We start from the raw sequence: 19,881 nt of genomic DNA on the forward strand, positions 1-19,881 counted from the left end.
CCAAACATTCTCAACTGTACATACACTATATTGTCAAAAGTATTGTGAAGCCTGCCTTTACACGCACATGAATTTTAATGGCATCCCAGTCTTAGTCTGTAGGGTTCAATATTGAGTTGGCCCACCCTTTGCAGCTATAACATAGTCAACACTTCCGGGAAGTTCCTCCACCCCAAACGCACTCTTCCATGTCTTTATGGGCCTTAATTTTCGCACTGGTGCAAAGTCACATTGGAACCGGAAGGGGCCCATCCCCAAACTGTTCCCACAACGCTGGGAGCATGAAATTATCCAAAATGTCTTGATATGCTGACACCTTAAGTTCCCTTCACTGGAACGAATGGGCCAAGCCCAACCCCTGAAAAAGAACCCCACACCCCAATCCCCCCTCCACCAAATGATTTCGACCAGTACACAAATCAAGGTCCATAAAGATATGGATGAGTGACTTTGGGATAGAAAAACTTTGGGATGAATTAAGAGCGGAGACACTGAGCCAGGCCTTCTCATCCAACATCAGTGTCTGATCTCACAAATGCACTTCTGAAAGAATGGTCAAACATTCCCATATACACACTCCTAATCCTTGTGGACAACCTTTCCAGAAGAGTTGAAGAGGTTATAGCTGTAAAGGATGGGCGGATACAATATTGAACCCTACAGGCTAAGAATAGGATGCCATTAAAATTCAAGTAAAGGAAGGCATCCCAATACTTTTGACAATATACTATATCTGTGTGTATCTCGATACACTGCAAGCATGCTCAGAAATTCTTTAGAACGGGGGACCTTGACCATTTTATGGATAGCAGACCCCCAATGGATTGCCCAATAGATCCATATAGCCCCTTTGATGGAGCAAATAATCAGCTCTATCACTGGTACTATTAGCTACCAGTATGGCTTCAAAATATGTCAATAGCTTGAGTATACTTTACATATCGATATCTAGGAAAAGACCAGCAGCATTAGAGAGATTCTTTTACTTCCTGTCTTGGTTGCCCACAAGACAGGAAATTGAGGCAAATATATCTTAGCAGCAACATAGACAGTGGTAATAATTCTTTAAATAAAGTAGGGGGATGCTAGAGTCTGTCAGCTTGTCCGTTACCCTCTTTTAGATTTTTCCTCACTTCCTGGTCTAGTAAAAGGTTGTCCCCAAAGAAGAAAGTGAAGGGAAACCTCTTTATTGGAGCCTTGTAAAAAGCAGAAAAACGTGACAGGGTTTCTAACTTTTCCCATTCCATCCAAAATTGAAGGGTTTTCATGTATAGACATATCAAGTAGTACTAAGCTTGTGGTTGGGCCTATCACATCCATGAATGTGCCCAAGATTGGGTATAGATGCACTTTAAATACACTTTGATAACAGGTTAAATACTGTAGAGTATAATATTTCATATTTATTAATCATAAAATTCCCATCATTTGATTCCAATACCCCTGGTTAAAAAACCTGCTTCAGAGGGACCATTATCCCAAAGGACAACAGACACATCTAAGGCCATAATGTCAATCATACATTTAAAAAGCACCAAACAACTTTGTAGAAGCCTTTGAAAAGGTGCCTAAAGGTTTATATCTACTTTACATGATAGACTCACTCGGGTCCGCCTGTCCGTTTTTCAGGTGGATCCGAGCTGGCCACCAATTAAATTATATGGGCAGGCGGATGTCATCAGGGATGTGTCCGCTGCCATCTGATCCGACAAGATCCACTGAAAACAGATGGATGCCGATATGTTCGCCACCTGTTCAGCGGATGGGATGAAAATGGAAATGCTGTCCGTTTTCATCCGATCTTCCCATAGATATCTCACATTTCCATCCCTGCACTGTCATCCGCCTGCTCAGCGGGGATCAATGGATCGATCGCCTGCTGAGCTAGCGGAACCACCAGCGTGAACGAGGCCTTAAGGCCCATTTACATTATTGAGGTGTGGTCCCATCCAAGGGTGACAATTCTGCTCCTCCATAGTTACAATACAGTGGATGAGTGTTATCAACCTAAGACAGGAAGTGTGTTGCCAACCAGGTGAAAATGAAGGGGAAAAAAAATCACAAAAAACAAAAACAAATTTAATGTAGTCATCACATCTAAGGCCCCATGTACATGGGACGCTGCTAAACGGACATTCAGAGGCAGTTGGACGCTTTTTTCAACTGCCCCTGAACTCACTCAGTTATGCTATGTGACCATGTACACAGTCTCGTTTATTGACGTTTTTGGGAAGTTGCATTTAACTGCGTTTCTTTGAAAGCAAAAAATGGGTTCAGACGCCGAAGATTTCCACATTTCAGATGCCAAATGCGGCTAAACGTGATACCGGGGTCGTTTACAATAGTTTCTAGGCAGTTGAGTTTAGAGGCCTTTTTTGGAAAGCAAAAACATGAGTTCAGACGCTGAGTTTAGAGGCATTTCAAGCGCCAAACGCGGTAACTCATGTTTACCCGCATTTCGTTTACAGGCATTTTTCATTTTTGCCTATTTAAAAAAAAAACGCTTCTAAAACACAAATGCGGCATGTAAACGCGGCAAAACAGACGGTTTAAACAGACGGTTTAAACGTGGGTTACTATCTGTCAAGTTAAATCGTTCAGGAGAGGCTGTAAAAATGTCCCATGTACATTAAGCCTTAACAGACATTTAGGAGCAGTTGGGCATTTTTTTCAGCTGCCCCTGAACTCTCCTCTATGCTATCTTATCAGTACATGTACACAGGGTTGTTTACAGTCGTTTCTAGGTAGTTGAGTTGAGAAGAATTTTTTGGAAAGCAAAAAAATTAGTTCAGGACGAATGTTCAGAGGCATTGAAATGCCAAACACGGTAACTCGCGTTTAGCTGCGTTTCATTTACAGGCACGTATTAATGGAGATACATCTTTGACTATTTAAAAAAAAAAAAAAAAACCTAAACCGCAAACACGGCTAAGCGCGGCATGTAAATGCAGCAAAACTGACATTTTTAACCACTTGCTTACTGGGCACTTAAACCCCCCTCAGTCCCAGACCAATTTTCAGCTTTCAGCGCTGATGCACTTTGAATGACAATTGCGCGGGCATACAACACTGTACCCAAATGAAATTTTTATCATTTTTTTCCCACAAATAGAGCTTTCTTTTGGTGGTATTTAGTTACAGCTCGGAGTTTTATTTTTTGCTAAACAAACAAAAAAAGATGCAAAAAAAAAAAAAAATCATGTTTAATAGTTTGTTATAAAATTTTGCAAACGGGTCATTTTTCTCCTTCATTGAAGTGCGCTGATGAGGCGGCACTGATAGGCTGCACTGGTGGGCACTGATGGGCTGCATTGGTGAGCACTGATAGGCTGCATTGGTAGGCACTGATAGGCTGCACTGGTGGGCACTGATAGGCATAGTTAAAGCGGCACTAATAGGCACAGATAAGGCGGCACCGATGGGCACAGATAAGGCGGCACTTATGGGCAAAGATGGGCACAGATAAGGTGGCATGGATGGGTGGCACAGATGGGTGGCATGGATGGGTGGCACGGATGGGCACTGATAGGTACCACTGGTAGATGGGACTGATGGGCACTGATAGGTGGCACTGATAGGTGGCTCTGATAGGTGGTACTGCTGGGCACTGGTAGATGACACTGATGGGCACGGATATGTGGCACTGGGGTGCAGCACCTATGTTGAGGCAGATTGTGGGCACTGCTGGGTGGCACTGTGGGCACTGCTGGGTGGCACTGTGGGCACTGCTGTGTGGCACTATGGGCACTGCTGGGTGGCACTGACGGGGGGCCCTTTATTTTTTCTATTGTGGCACTGGCAGGGGGCAGGTGGGCACTGGCAGGGGGCAGGTGGTCACTAACAGGGCTGGCCATGATCGGGACTGATGTCCTGATCACGGCCGCCGGGGATCGGCTTTTTTTTTTCTCCTCGCGCTGTCAGCGCGAGGAGGAATAATAGCCGATTACCGGCTCCGTTATATCACATGATCAGCTGTCATTGGCTGACAGCTGATCACGTGATAAGGGGTCGGGATCGACACCTTGCACGGATCGGTGATCAGGCGAGTCTCGTAGACTCGCCGATCACAGAGCGCGCCCCTCAGGGGGTGCGCAGGCCGCTCGTACACGGGACTACGTCTATTGACGTCGTCCCTGAAAAGGAGATCCGCTCTGTAGCCGTCATTTGGCTATAGCGCAGATCTCAAGTGGTTAAACGTTGTTTACTATCTGTCAAGTTAAATAGTTCAGGGGAGGTTTTAAAACGCCCCGTAAGGACTGGTAAGCTGCAATATAATGCATGTTTGTTTTTGGGATTCGATATGGTTTAATCAAATCCTTTAAACTACTGCTGAGTTTCTTTTTTACATTAACAATGATTTATATGGGGGAAAAAAAACAAAGCCCACGTACACAGGTTGTAACTTTGCAGTTCGATTAGTTTTCATCCAACTGTCATCTGATCCGATCTGCCAGACAAATTGGGAATGAATCTCTCATCTATTTTTAGTGGACAGGATAGGATCGGATCGGATGTCGGCAGGTGTCAAGGGGCACATGTCTGTTGACAACTGCCGCTCCATGGGTGGCCGATCAGGTCTGCTTAAAAAATACAGCTGACAGGCTGACCCGCTTGGTCCGCCTGTGTGAATGGGGCCTTAAAGTAGAAGTCAATAATAAGACCAAAATTCCTGCATCTTCAGACATCCACAATCTAACACTAACCTATCTAGCCCTGCAAAGAAGAAAACATATACATACCTTTTCTGCAGGGGATCCACCCCAATCCCACGCTGAGCTATCATCTGCGGCTTCACTGTGGAGGAGGGTGCAGAGGACACAGCCGACAACAGAAGCCCCATAGTAACCCTATAGGTGACGTCACTTCCCATTCATTTCACAGCCTTTGTTGGCTGTGTCCTCTGCAGAGCTTCCGAAGCTGGAGACCGGGTCGGAGCGGCTTCAGAAAAAGAATGTATACTGATTTTTTCTTTACAGTGTTAGATAGGTTAGTGTTAGAATAAGCATGTCTGTAGATGTAGAGATTTTAAGGTGGACTTATTACATGTTTGCTTTTGGGTTTAGATTGGGTTTCAAGTTGCTTTGGGTATAGTATATTAAGCTATACTGTGTATCTGTGAATGTGGTATGATTGGGTATACACACTTTAAATCCTCCACTTTGATTTCAGGTTAAATATTGTAACAGCTTCCATTTTTAAAAAATTTATGTGAAAATTTGGTGTTCTCCCCTCATCATTTGGTTCCCTATACCGGTTAAGAAAACTGTTTTAGAGGGACAATTACTCCAAAGAACAATAGAAACGTGGGTTTTCAAAATTTTGGCTTGCAAATGCTAGTTTGAAGACCATCCTGTCCAACATACATTTGAAAAGCACCAAACAACTTTGTAGAGGCCTTTAAAGTAGATATAAATCTTTAAGGTCCACTCATATAATTGAGGTGTTGTCCTGTCCAAGGGTAACCATTCTGCTCCTCCATAGACACAATACAGGTGGTGAGCGATATATCACCCTAGGATAAGAAGTGTATTGCTGACAGGATCACCAGGCGAAAATGAAGGGGGAAAGCCCAAAAAAATAAAACGAATGCCGTCACCAACTCTACAGACAGGCAATCTGCAATATACTACATGTTTGTTTTTAGTTTTACATGCACTTTTATGAGATGCTTCAAGCCGCTTCTGAGTTTATTATGCGTTTACAATGACTTGTATGTGGAAAAAACAAAGCCCATGCACATAGGTCCTAGTCCTGCAATACGATTCATCTTCTTCACTTGAATTAGCACGATTTCAAAGTCAGTGCTACTTCAGGTGCAATTTGGAAGACATCTGTGTGACTTCATGCCAGTCTCACCTGAACTTGCAAAAAGTACTGCAGGAACTACTTTCAAAATCGGTGGGACTCCAACAGGATGCAACTTCCCATGCAATTTGAAAATGTAAAATTGCATAACAAGTCACAGCAGTGTGACCGGGGGCTTAACCTGTTTTTAAGTAAACACTATGTATACACTAAATCTGGCCATACACAGCGCAAGTTTTGGCTGATTCTTGTGAATTGGCCGAAATTCAAGCCATAGGTGGCCCTGCCGACACCACCTGGGCGAAAACAAATCAGCTGAATCTATGGATTCCTCTGAGAAATCTGTACATGTTATAAACAGCTTTGAGTTTGAAGACAATATGGTGTAGAGCTTATCAATACTTTAACTGATACACCACTCTAAAGTGGTTGTAAAGGCACAAGGTTTTTTACCTTCATACATTCACTAATACTAAATTGAGCCTCCTCTCGATCCAGTGATGTCCAATAGAGCCTTGTCTCTCTAGGGACTCACACTTCTGATTGGCCTTTGGCAGTGGGAACCAATGGCTAGCTAGTAACCCAATCAGGAGACTGAGGGGGTGTGGCTGAGCCACAGCTGCGTGTGTGAATGAGAGCAAAATATTACAGTGCACACATACAAAAATGACATTTAACTTCTGCAAGGCCCTTTTATTTCTAATTAGACTTGCAGGCGTTAAATGTCATTTTTGCATGTGTGCGCAGTAATATTTTGTTCTGTTTGTATGGTCTTATGGCTGCACCATATTTAATGAATTTTTTAGAGTGTGCCCCCCAAGTATTTGTATTTGTTTGTGTGCCTGCTTGGGTGCACCCAGAGCAAGCTGCTTGCTGTGGGAGCACCCGGCAGGAGGGAGGGGCCAGGAGTACTGGCGTGGGACCCGAGAAGAGAAAGATCTGGGCTTCTCTGTATAAAACCATTGAAAGCAAGACTTTAATAATCACTTTAATATTTTACCGTATAAAATGCAAATACACACAAAAAGTCCCATGTGCAAAAAAGTCTCAATGTTTCTTCACTATAACTAGTATAGTATTCTCATACGCTCTCTTGGACAAATTACATATTCATGAAACAAATATATTTCCGCCCTCTTTTCTTTCACCCCCCGTGCCCCACCGCCACCAGTTGTGCTCTCCTCTTCAGGATATGACCCACATGCACATGCAAGGTAAAAAAAAAGTGCATCTCCTATAAATGAAGTTCCTTCCTCCAGTGAGTAATGGCTCTCTAAACCCAGCTCCTTCTCCCAACACCATTAAGGCCGCGTACACACGCGCGGACTGTTCGCCCAACTTTGTCCGCTGAACAGTGTTTGGGCGGACAGTCCGCTCGTGTGTGGGCTTTCAGCGGACAGTTTCAGCGGACAGTTTGACGGACAAGGTTTTTCGGAAATTACGTAAAACTGTCCGCTGAAACCTTGTTTCAGCGAACAGTCCGCTCGTGTGTAGGCTTGTTCGTCAAACAAAGTTGCGCGCATGCTCAGAAAGGATTTTCACGCCGAAAGCTATAATGCAGTGTATAGGACGTCGTATTTTTCGTCCCGTCGTACGTGCCGTTCACGTCATCGCGCACGGTTTCAGCAAACTGTTCGTTCGTCGTGTGTGGCCATGTCCGTCCATGCTAAGTTTGAGCGGACTGTTTGCCGAAACTGTTGGACGGACAAAGTTGGGCGAACAGTCCGCGCGTGTGTACGCGCGTGTGTACGCGGCCTAAGGGAACAGAAACAATCCAATCTCTTGATGGTGCTTGGAGGAGGAGCTGAGTTTAAAGGGCCATTACTCAGATGGCAGAGGACTTGTTTCAAAGGAGATGCCTGCTTTTTTGACCTTGCATGTGTATGTGGGTCATATCCTGAAGGTGAAAGCACAACTGGTGGCGGTGGTGCATGGAGGTGAAATAAAAGAAGGCAGAAATGTATGAATATGTATTTTGTCCAAGAGAGTGTATGTGTACTAGATGTGTTAAAGTGAAGAAACAGACTTTTTGTATGATTTTGTGTTTATATGGTAAATTAAAAAGGGTGGTGTATCAGTTATAGTACTGATCAGAGCTGCACCATGTTTTTGGATTTATATAGGTTTCTTGTTTTGGGATAAGAAAAAAAGGTGTTTAGTGTATTAAGTAGCAGTGCATAGGCTTTTACATCAACATTGGATTGCTCCTTTTTTTTAAAGAAAGATAAAAATAAAAAAGTGCACTTAGCCAATCTGCCTCTCTTCTCTGACCTTGTGTTTGTGGTTGGGTCAAAGTACCACATTCATGGTGGTTCTGTCCCTGCCTGGTGGGGTTCTGGTCGAGAGTCTTTGGACTAGAGGTCGACCGATATGGGTTTTTCTCTGGCCGATGCCGATATTTAGAAATCATGGCGGCCGATAGCCGATATATGATGCCGATTTTTTTGGGCCGATTTTATTTTATTTCTTTATTTTTTTCCTTTTTTTATATATTATTATTTTTTTTTTAATCCCCCTTGATCTAACACACCTTTCCCACTGGGGCGTTTTTCAGGCGCTTTTGGGCTAAAAATAGCGCCTGTAAAGTGCCTGCAAAATGGCTCCCCTGCAGTCTGTGTGAAAGACAGAGTGCTTTCACACTGAGGCGATGCGCTGGCAGGATCTTAAAAAAAAAGTCCTGCAAGCAGCACGTTTGGAGTGGTGTATACCGCTCCTCCACCACTCCTGCCCATTGATATGAATGGGCACCACTGCCGAAGCGCATGCAATGCGATTTGGAAGCAGTGCTTCATGGGCGCATTTAACCTCTTCCTTGGCCGCTAGCTGGGTTATATGTGTCCCACTAGCAGCCAATTAGCACCGCTAAAATGATGGTAAAGAGCCGCTAAAACTTGCGTTTTACCATCAACGCCTGCCCGCTCCAGTGTGAAAGCAGTCTTCATAAGTGATACAGAAATTTTTTTACATTTAAACATTTATTAAACAAAACAAACCTCCAATCAGTTTACTTGTATGTATGATTTAGATAAAAAAAAAAAAACCTATGTATTAAATAAAAACAGGTAGTCAAAACTTTTGGACAAAAAAAAAAAAAAACGGGCTAACTTTACTGTTTTTATTTTATTTTTATTTTTTAAATAGTGTATTTTTTTCCCCAAAAAAATGCATTTGAAAGACCTCTGTGCAAATGCCGTGTGACATAAAATATTGCAACAACCGCTATTTTATTCCCTAGGATCTCTGCTAAAAAAATATATATAATTTTTGGGGGGTCTAAGTGATTTTCTGGCAGAAAATACAGGATTTTTACTTGTAAGCAACAAGTGTCAGAAAAGATTTAGGCCCCTTTCACACTAACGTCCCGTTCAGGCCCGCCTGTCAGTTTTTCAGGCGGACCTGAACGGGTGCTCCATAGAGCTCTATGGAGCGTCGGATGTCAGCGGTGACATGTCCGCTGACATCCGACCCGCTCCGATCCGAAAAAGTGTGACGGAGGAAAAAGCTATTTTTCCATCCGTCTGCGGATCGGATCGGATGACGACGGGCACTGCGGTCCGTCGTCATCCGATCTCCCATAGGGGAGAGCGGCGCTGTGACAGGTCCGTCCCTGCACAGTGTGCGGAGACAGACCTGTCATCTCCCTGCTCAGCGGGGATCGGCGGAGTGATCCCCGCTGAGCAAACGGACATCCACGGGGCGGATCAGAACTGATCCGCCCCGTGTGAAAGGACCCTTAGTCTTTAAATGGTTAAATTGAGAACTTCTACACACTGAGATGACTTCATTCATTCAAGTGTAAACATTGTATCATTTTGTTCTTTTCTTGGCAGCCTGCCCAGAGAGGAGGAAAGACGTTTCTATGACGACTCAGGCAACTTACACTGACTTCTATTACAGAAGTCATTTCAAAGTCCCGCTGTAGTTCTAAATGGGCTTTTTATCAGCACAATCGGCCGATGCCGATTAATTAAAAAACGGCAAATATCGGCCGATATATCGGTCGACCTCTACTTTGGACCCTTTTTTCATATACCTATCCACAAGGACGCTAAATTAGCACAGCTCCATTGTACGATCCCGGGCCCTTTTTCCTACCAACAGCAACTGGTCACCTACTTATTTATTGCCGCCAAGTGTGTGATTGCCAGGGCCTGGAAAAAGCCAGCTGTCTCATTTGCAGAGGTGAAGAGCATCTTGACGAGTCTATGATCAATGAGAAGATGACTAGTATCCTCCGCGACTCCCATGCCAAATTTCTTAAACCCTGCACCTGACCAGCTTGGGCCTTCCCACTGAAAATCTTCCAGTCTCCTGGCTGGGGGACCGTCTCAACTCTCCAGTCTTTGGCTCTTTCCTCTTTTCTCCTCACCCCCCCCTTTTTTTATGCTTTTGCCTAGTTTATGTTTTATTTGTCCCCCCTTTTAGTGGACCCCCTGCTCCGAAGGGCCCAGGCACCTGGTGTCCTTCCCAGACCCCAGTTGGGAGAGCATTGTAGTTCAATATAACACAGTTATAGGCACGTACTGTTTGAGGCTTTTTTTAGTGGCTATATATCGTGCTTACTGTTTATGTCCCCTGCGTGGGAATTCTGATTTTGTAACCCTCGATATAACTTAAAGCGGAGGTCCACCCTAAAGTGGACCTCCGCTCATCGGAACCCTCCCCCACAATTGGCACCTTTCAGGGGGGAGGGGGGTGCAGATACCTGTACAGTACAGGTATTCTGCAACACACTTCCGGGATAGCTCTCTGCGGAAAGGGGCGTAGATTACGCCCCTTTCTGCAAGTGCCCGCCCCTTTCCGCAAGTGCCCCGCTGCCTGCTGGGAAACACACAGATCCCAGAGGCAGCGGGGACCACCCTTATTGCGCAGCGCGATTCGCGCATGCACAGTAGGGAACCGGGAAATGAAGCCGAAAGGCTCCATTTCCTGATTCCCATACCCAAGATGGCGGCGAGAGCACCCGACAAGACGATCTAGAGATCGGCTTCGGGTGCTGACATCGCGGGCGCGCTGGACAGGTAAGTGTCACTATTTTAAAAGTCAGCAGCTGCAGTATTTGTAGCTGCTGGCTTTAAAAAAAAAAAAAAAACGCGGAGTCCCGGCGGACTCCCGCTTTAATAAAAATATTGTAACAGCAATTACCACATTCATGAATTGGGTATAGCTAAGATTGGGTATAGATTTACTTTAATTCCTTCACTTTGATTTTAGGTTTGGCGGTGTAGAGTATGCAGTTTATTTTTAATTTTAATAAATGAGAAAAATTTGGTCTGTTACCCCCATATTTGGTTGCCGATACCTCTGGTTAGGAACCTGTCTACAGAGGGACCATATCCCAAAGGGCAGTAGATACAGCCGTTGTAAGGCTGGAGTTCAGATTTACTAACAAGGGTTTAGTTATACATTAATGAAAATAATATGTCATCTTTTAAAGTGGTTGTGAACCCTTACAAACCACTTTGACCTACAGGTAAGCCTAGATTAAGGCTTACCTGTAGGTCCAAGAAATATCTCCCAAACCTATACGGTTTAGGAGATATTTGCCCGAAGACGGGCACCGCTGTCTACGGCGCATAACTGAGCGTGGCATCCTCGATAACGAAGATGCCGCGCAATGCCGCGCGTGGCGGCTCCCGTGCGGTAAATGACGTCATCGCGGCTTCGCCGAATGACAGCGGCGGAGCTGCGAGACCCACCGAGAAGATGGATGCGGCGGACTACAGGGGACAGCGGTGACTTTGCTGGCTCCTGTGTCAGGTAAGTGACACATAATGCATAACTATGTGATGCATAGTAGTTCATTATGCTTTGCCTTTGCAGGGAATGAAAAAGAAAGTAAACTCATTAGGGTTTACTTCCTCTTTAAAACAGCAAACAACTTCCTACACAAATGGCTTCCCAAATCCCAGAAGATTATGATGTAACTTTGGCCACTTCGCAAATAAACACAAAACCATGAGGCAAAAAAAATTTTCTTTAATTATGGTCACCCAGTTAGCCACTCGCTTGTTAAGTGTTGTCACTATAACCAAAAAACAGCAACAAGAAAAAAAAGCTCCAGTAATCAAAGTTATCTGGGTAAAAAGTGGTTACTCTTTTGACAAAAAAAATAAAAAATTGTGGTTGGGTCTATTAAAAAACAAAATGACTTTATTTAAATACTTAAATAGGCCACTTACCTGTACTATTTCCAGCATCTCCGATTTGCTGATATAACCATTGCCATCCAGGTCATACATACTGAATGCCCACTTCAGCTTCTGCTCCAGCTTCCCCCGGGATGTAACGCTCAGTGCTATAATAAATTCTCTAAAGTCAATTGTCCCATCGCCATTAGCATCGAAAGTGCGGAATACATGTTCTGCAAACTTGGAAGCGTCCCCGTAAGGGAAAAAATTCCCATAAATTTTTTTAAACTCCTCCATTGTTAAATGCCCGCTGGGACAGTCTCTCAAGAAGCCTTTGTACCACTCCTGGATCTCATGCTCCGTAAAGTCCGTGCTTTCTAGTAAATCCTGCATGACCTCAGGACGTAGCTTACTGTTCTGCTTCCCCATGATGGCGTGTGACTTTCAACTAAAGATGTAAAGAAAAAAAGGAGACGTAAATTAAATTCTCATTGTTTATGTGTGTGTTTAATATACTGCATATACTTACACATATCATTTATAAAATACCTTAAGACATGCAATTACTCTGGACGAGCTAGTAAGACGTTCATTTAAAGTAAATTTCTGGGTAAAATAAAATCAAAAAATATATCACTCAGCAACACATGCATTTTTTGCCACGTGTATCTCTTTAAAAGCACTGCAGGCATAGAAAAATACCTGCTCAACTGGACTATAGACCTGTTCCCTTCTCCTCAATTCCATAACACAGGTGGGAGTTTTTCAGCTGTTAGTTGCCGTTAAAGGCTAAAAGTAGGTTCAGTTCTATAAAAGTATTAAAGTAAAGTAAACGTACTCATAAAACATACAGGCTACCATTGCTGATCTCTAATTCTTAAAGGATTGGTTGTGTGGTTCATCCAATATCTTCAAGACTTTCTGACCAAAAATAAGTATTCAGATAAGGAGTTCTGACTTCACTTTGGCTTAGTCCTGATAAGTTCCTGAAACTTTTTTTATCTCGATCAGTGAAATTCATGGTACTGTAATTATAAGCACTAACCCAAAGTCACTAATCAACAAACAGCAACTATTGTATCACTCCTAGAAGTCATTCACCATTTTTGACATTGGGCAATAATTTGATATCTAGGGACACCCAAAGACACCACTGGCTGAAGGCCATCAGGTGTTCTGACTTTACTTTCACTTCATCCTGATAAGTTCCTATAACTTTAATATCTTTTTCATTTAAACTCATGCCTGTAATCTGACATCAATATGGCACCCACAGACACTAATGGGCATTGGGAAGATTAGTGATTGGACAGGTTGGGAAGCCTTGCCACTTCACTGTATTTTTCCTACCTGTCCTGCTTCAAGGACCTAAACATAAATGACTGCCAGATGCAATGACGCCAATCGTACATCCAACCATAACTTCGGGCAGCTTAATGCATGTCGATTTAGTGATTATTTGCTGAGTGGCTAAATGTTGCGGGAAAGACATTTGCTTGATTCCCCCATCAACACAGACTACTGTGTTGTTGATGCGGGAATCCCCCCTGCTAGGCCATTCTCTTCTCCCGGCAGGGGGATGGGCAGTGGGATCTGCCTGTCCATTAACAGTTTGCACTGTAAATGGCTGGCCTAAGCCACTAAAGCCATCTGACTGGATGCAGCGTTGTGAGGTTGCCAATTTTCCAATAGAAGGATGTCGGGTAGGAGGGGGCCAACAGGCCACCCACCCACTTGATTCCTGTTCTGGTGAAAACTATAAGATGTTGGGATTTCCAGAACTTTCTCTCCATTTGGCTAAATAGTGGAGGTGAAGCCCTCTAGCAGAGGCACATAAAGAAATAAAAATCTACAAGATGTTCTAACCCATAACTAACTCTACCCAAAACAAAAACATGTCTTGGTTAGAGTTACACTTAAACTTGTCTACAGACAATAGATGGTGGCTGACCTCTGAACAAGCACTTCGGACTACTTAGTAGGTGTAGGAAGAGAGGAGGGTTGTGGGCTCCAACTGTCTGGAGGAGGAGGGAAGGAAGGAAGGAAGGAACAGCAACTGGCTGAGAAAATCCATTGCAGCCTATTATTTTATTTTCTCATATTTAGCAAATTTAATATTCAAAAGGTAAATCACATAAAGCTCCGATAGTGTAAACAAGCATTACATCAAAGAAAAGCACAAATAAGCGAATATTATTTCTCAGGGTTGTCACTCTCGCTATTTCTTTACATAAATTGTCACTTCCTCTCCCACGCTGAGTATATAATATATTCTGTCCAAACATTTCATTTTTCTTAGCACCCAGATTGGCTGTATTAACAAGTACCTTACAGAGAAATTTGTCATTTCCAAAACCTGTTACATCGGAAGCGAAAAAAATGTAATAAAGAGTAACAGCAGTTAAGGTTTTAAGAGGACCTATCCTACAACCTGGAAAACTCTACCCATGAACTCTACAGCCTGGCTAAAAGCTGAATATTGTGTGTATAATGACAGACATTGGCTAAATCCCAACTCCAGGATTATCAACAGTGATACCCCCCCAATCCTTAAGGAAAAAAAAAACACAACAGTATAGTATAGAGAAAAGAATCTGGTTGGCCGCACATCCGATAAATTCACCTTTATTGTAACATCCTCCAGAAAAGCTCCAGCCAATGCATTTCAAGCTAACAATAGCACTTATCCAAGCTATAAAGAAGTGGTGTTAACGTGAAACGCATTAACTGGTGTGCAGTTTTCCCTTGTTGATTGTATTATGGAGTGTTTTTCTGGAAGATGTTTCAATAAAGGTGATTTTATTTGATGTTCGGCCAGCCAGATTCTTTTCTCCATACTAAGAAGACTAACTACCAGAGCCAGCAACTGCTAGTGTGCCAATGGAGGTGGAACAGGAGACTGACCTGGACCAGGGTTTACGCTATTAACACAACACTATACTTGCCTTAAAAGTGGAAGTAAACCTCAGTCCTGTACATATAGGTAGGCCTATAATAAGGTTTACCTATAGGTACTGTAAAAATCTCCTAAACGTGTACTGTTTAGGAGATATTTACTACATATACAGCTGATTATGTCACTGGCGCATGCGCTCTGAAGGAACGGCCACCTTTGCTGTTCCTTCAGAATTCTGTGCTGTAAATGATGGCTCCCCCGCGCATGCACGGGACTGACATCATCATGACATCATTGTGACTCCGGCCAGTCACAGAGCAAGAGTCCACAGACCCGGAAGGAAGATGGGTGAAGATAGAAGCGGCCTCCAGCAATGAGATCACATTGCTGGAATGCTTATTTGCTTAATTGCGATGCATACTAGCACATTATGCCTTTACCTCGCAGGTCTGAAAAAAAAAGTACCACCCAGCGGTTTACAATCGCTTTAAATCCCCATTCCAGGCTAAAATATTTTTTTACTACCCATCACCGCAATCCCACCCTAACCCATTCTATTAGGCATTTTATTCCCTTTACCTTGTGAGGCCAGTTATAATCACTGATGTGATTATAATCACCTAAATCACCAAATATAAGTCCACCCCCAAGGCACCTGCCACCTCTGGTTCAGGGTGTGGGGGGCTGCAAATCCATTGGTGCAGCATTGTCCCATGACATCCCCCTCTTTTCTAGCACAGGCAGTGGGGGATCTAGAATAATGTGTAAACAGCATTGTGAGCCCAGGCCGGGATAAAAATGCCTCCCTGGAGGTGTGTCCATGACTGCCTGGCCTCACAGGAAGTGGGCATCTTTCAGCTTTGAAGGGGAGTGATATATAGTGGAGAAGCAAACTTCCTGTGGGGAACAGCCCTGACACTCTACTAGTGTATAGCCAGCTTTAGAGGCATCAGATGATCTTGTTATCCAGTATACTTAAAGCTGAACTTCATTCATGCTTAAGTGTAATGCTTCCCAGCAAGTTCAGGCCAAGCCAGAAATACTGTTTTAGGGCTTGTTGGTCCACTTTATTTCAAGAAAAAGGAAAAGTTCCACCACAGCGGTTGCCCTCGCAGCGGTTTCCATCATCACCGTAAAAATCAAAAGCAATGTCCTTAACTACTAGCCGACCAGCTGCCATAGTTGTAATGTGGCAACATGGCTCGGCCGCGCAAATCGCTGTTATGTTACTTCGGTAACATAAACGATGCGAGTCTCGATCACCGCCAGGCTCCCGCCATCGCTTGGGGCAAACTGAGAAGCGGGAGCTGTGTGTGTTCTCTTAGCCCTTGTACACACGGTCGGACATTCCGACGGAAAATGTCCGATCGGACCGTGTTGTCGGATAATCCGACCGTGTGTAGGCTCCATCGGACTGTTTCCGTCGGGAATATCCGACCGACAAAGTTTTAGAGCAGGGCTATAAAACAACATGATCCGATCGGACTTTGTCCGATCGTGTGGAGAGAATTCCGATCAGACAAAGTGCCACGCATGCTCAGATCAAATTCCTAGACCAAAGCTATTGGCTAATAACATCATCACGTTCCGAACGATCGGATTTTCCGAAAACTTTGTCCGACCGTGTGTATGCAACAGTTTCGGACAAAATCCGTCGGACAAAATCCAACGGATTTGGTTGTCAGAATGTCCGACCGTGTATACAAGGGCTTAGGAGTGAACCGACAGATCGTCTGTCCATACAGAGTATGAACAACTATCTGTTAGTTTTCCTGTACAGTCCCATCCCCCCTTCAGTTAGAACATGTACTAGGACACACATTAACCCCTTCACTGCCAATGACATTTTTACAGTAATCAATTTTATTTGCACTGATCGCTGTATTAATGCCAATGGTCCCAAAAATGTGTCAAAATTGTGCGACGTGTCTGCCATAATGTTGCAGTCATGATAAAAATCGCTGATCGTCGCCATTACTAGTAAAAAAAAAAAATTATTAATCAAAATGCCATAAAACTATCCCCCATTTTGTAGACACTATAACTTTTGCGCAAACCAATCAATAAACGCTTATTGCGATTTTTTTTAACAAAAATATGTTGAAGAATACATATCGGGCTAAACTGAAGAAAAAAAATGTTTTTCTATATATTTTTTGGGGGATATTTATTATAGCAAAAAGTAAAAAATGCATTTTTTCAAAATTGTCTCTCTTTTTTTGTTTATAGCGCAAAAAATAAAAAACGCATCAAATGACCAAATACCACCAAAAGAAAGCTCTATTTGTGGAAAAAAAGGACATCAATTTTGTTTGGGAGCCACGTCGCACAACCACGCAATTGTCAGTTAAAGCGACGCAGTGCCGAATCGCAAAAACTGGTCTGGTCTTTGGCCAGCCAAATTGTCCGGGGCTTAAGCGGTTAAAGTGTTTCTAAACCCAGGACCCTGCATTCACTATATCTGGTCTCCCACAGTACACAAAAATGCCATTATTATATAGTAAATGTAAACTACTAAATACCCTTTCTCATCAGTGGACTATAGCAGTCTTGTGACTTCTATCGGTGTCTGGTTAAAGCTTGTAGGAGGAGTTTTCATTCTCCTCTGATTGTCCTATAAAGATGTAGGACCCCTGACCCTCTGCCTAGACAGTGCTGATTAGCCCTGTGCTGATCACATGCACTCTCCCAAGAAAATCCCAGGGAAAGATGGAAAAACAACTTCCTCTAATTAGAACCGACATTCTGGAGCCCCTCAAATTGTATCCTAGAGAATCCCGTGTGATCTTTACCTCTTTCAACCCAATGGCAGGGCTTAGCACCATCACAACACACACACACAAATAAAAAATATAGCAGTGACCAAAAAAAAAAACACTATCCACTTGACGTCCGGAAGATTTACTCCCCCCATGACTAGGCCATTTTTTGCTATACATCACTGCGTTACTTTACCTGATAATTGCACGGTCATGCAACACTGTACATAAATTCAATTGAAATCCTTTTTTTTTACCACAAATATAGCTTTCTTTTTGGTGGTATTTGATCACCACTGGGTTTTAGATTTTTTTGCACTATAAGAAAAAAAAGACTGTCAATTTTGAGAAAAAACAAAAAAAAACTATATTTTTTACTTTCTGCTAAAAAAGTCCAATTACATTTTTTTTTAAATAAAATCAGATTTCTTCTAAAATTTAGACCAATACGCATTCAGCTACATATTTTTTGTAAATAAAAAACCAAATAAGTGTATATTGGATTGATTTGCGCAAAAGTTATAGCGTCTACAAACGATGGTATATATACTGGAATTATTATTATAATTTTTTTGTTTTTATACTAGTAATGGTAGCAATCAGCGCCTTATAGAGGGACTGTGATGTTGTGGCGGTCAATCTGACAATTTTGAAACATTGTGGGAACCAGTGACACCAATACAGTATTCAGTGCTAAAAATATGTACGGTCACTGTACTAATGACACTGGCTTGAAAGGGGTTAAACAGCTAAGGTGATCAAAGGGTTAAATGTGTGCCTAGCCGGTGTTTTTGTTTACTTTATGTGCTGCTTTTACTTAGATATGCGGCCGAAACATATCGGCCAAAAATGGGGTTATCGGCATTTTGCCAATAAGAGAAAAAGGTGCCAATAATGACGCCGAAAATGTTTGCCACAATTTTTACTGTGTTTATGGTGTGTTTTTCTTAGGTTGTGTTATTCAAAAACAACATCAAAAACATAGCACGGGTGCGTTATTGATGCGTTCTCAATGCATTTCAATGGGAAGCTGCGTTTTGGTGACGTTTTTGCTGACCGAAAATGTAGCAAGCAGGATTTCTAACATCACGACGGAAGTACAACAGACTTTTCTTGCACTAAAAAAGGTGCCAATAATGGCTGAAAAATTCATATTCATTTAAAATGTATGATATTAATTCAAAGTTGAATATAAGACAATTATATATGACAATATATGTTTTTTTTTTAAATGCTGTCATTTTCGGTTTTCGGCTAAGTGCATCCTACATTTTCAGTTTCGGGCACCAATTTGCATTCGGTGCACCTCTACTTTCACTAAGGGATGTGATGGATTTTATGCCATGCTTTGCAGATAAAGAAAATCCAGCTCGTCTCTGCTGACAAGACAGAGCTCTGCCTTGTTTACATATGCAGAGCTCTGTCCAACCTCTCTTTCGTACAATCGGCGGGTGCCGGCCGACATTCATTTGCCAGCATTTGCTGATCGGCTTCTGCTGTGACTAATAACAGCAGAAGCAGTGCGCCCCCTATGCAGAAGTGCAGAATTACATATATATATATATACGTGATTCTGCAGAGAATGGGCGCCCTGTAGCAGTAAATCTGCTATGGGGCAGTCGGCAAGTGGATAGTTTGCCTTTAAAATTCTGTTCCCTTTTCTGTAAAAGATAAATATTTATTTTTTATCTCATGCAATCAATAACGTATGGAATATCATTTACTGTACAGACAATCCATAGCCAGCATTATGTTTATCTGTTTTATGGCCATCAGTGAAGGTTTATGACAAGCTCTCTTTAAGCCCCGGAATAATCTTCTCGAAACATATGCTGACAATCTGATTTGTTGCGAAGCTTCTCAGATAACATCCCAGCAGGTGTCTTCTATCTCCCATTCACTGCACTTCAAGACCTAATCAGCCTTGAAACTATTTGCATATTTCTCACTCCAGCACTCTGCCAGGTTAGCGGGTGAACCGAGTACAAATGGAGAATATGTGAATGGAGATGCTCCGCACGCTCCACTTATAAGGCTGACTCAATCGGCTTCTGTGCACTGCAGAAAAAGGAATCTAAGAACATTAACACCATACATTGTTCCCTTTCTTTTTTCCTGTTATTAAATGTTAGTGGACTTTGGGCGTACTATGTATGCCCAAAAAACTTCAGCTAAGTGCACAGGGCATAAGTAGCATGCCTTGTTCACTTCCCCTGCTGCCAATCTCCTGTCACTCTTGCTTGACAATTACTTGGTATGTATTGCAGTGTTTGGATCACAGTTTAGAACA

The 19,881-nt window shown here is 42.8% G+C and overlaps 1 protein-coding gene across 1 annotated transcript in view; it reads right to left on the minus strand.

Annotated features, from left to right (window-relative positions):
• NCALD (neurocalcin delta) overlaps positions 1 to 19,881 on the minus strand; it is a 147,667-nt gene that overhangs the window by 15,677 nt on the left and 112,109 nt on the right. The window contains exon 2 of the mRNA XM_077493124.1: positions 11,988 to 12,384. Coding sequence (XP_077349250.1) covers positions 11,988 to 12,365 — 378 coding nt within the window. The 5' untranslated portion in view covers positions 12,366 to 12,384. The remainder of the gene's footprint in view (positions 1 to 11,987; positions 12,385 to 19,881) is intronic.

Source organism: Lithobates pipiens, unplaced genomic scaffold, assembly GCF_037356315.1.
Source record: "Lithobates pipiens isolate NorthernLeopardFrog02 unplaced genomic scaffold, aLitPip1_a1.2 Scaffold_19, whole genome shotgun sequence".
NCBI lineage: Eukaryota > Metazoa > Chordata > Amphibia > Anura > Ranidae > Lithobates > Lithobates pipiens.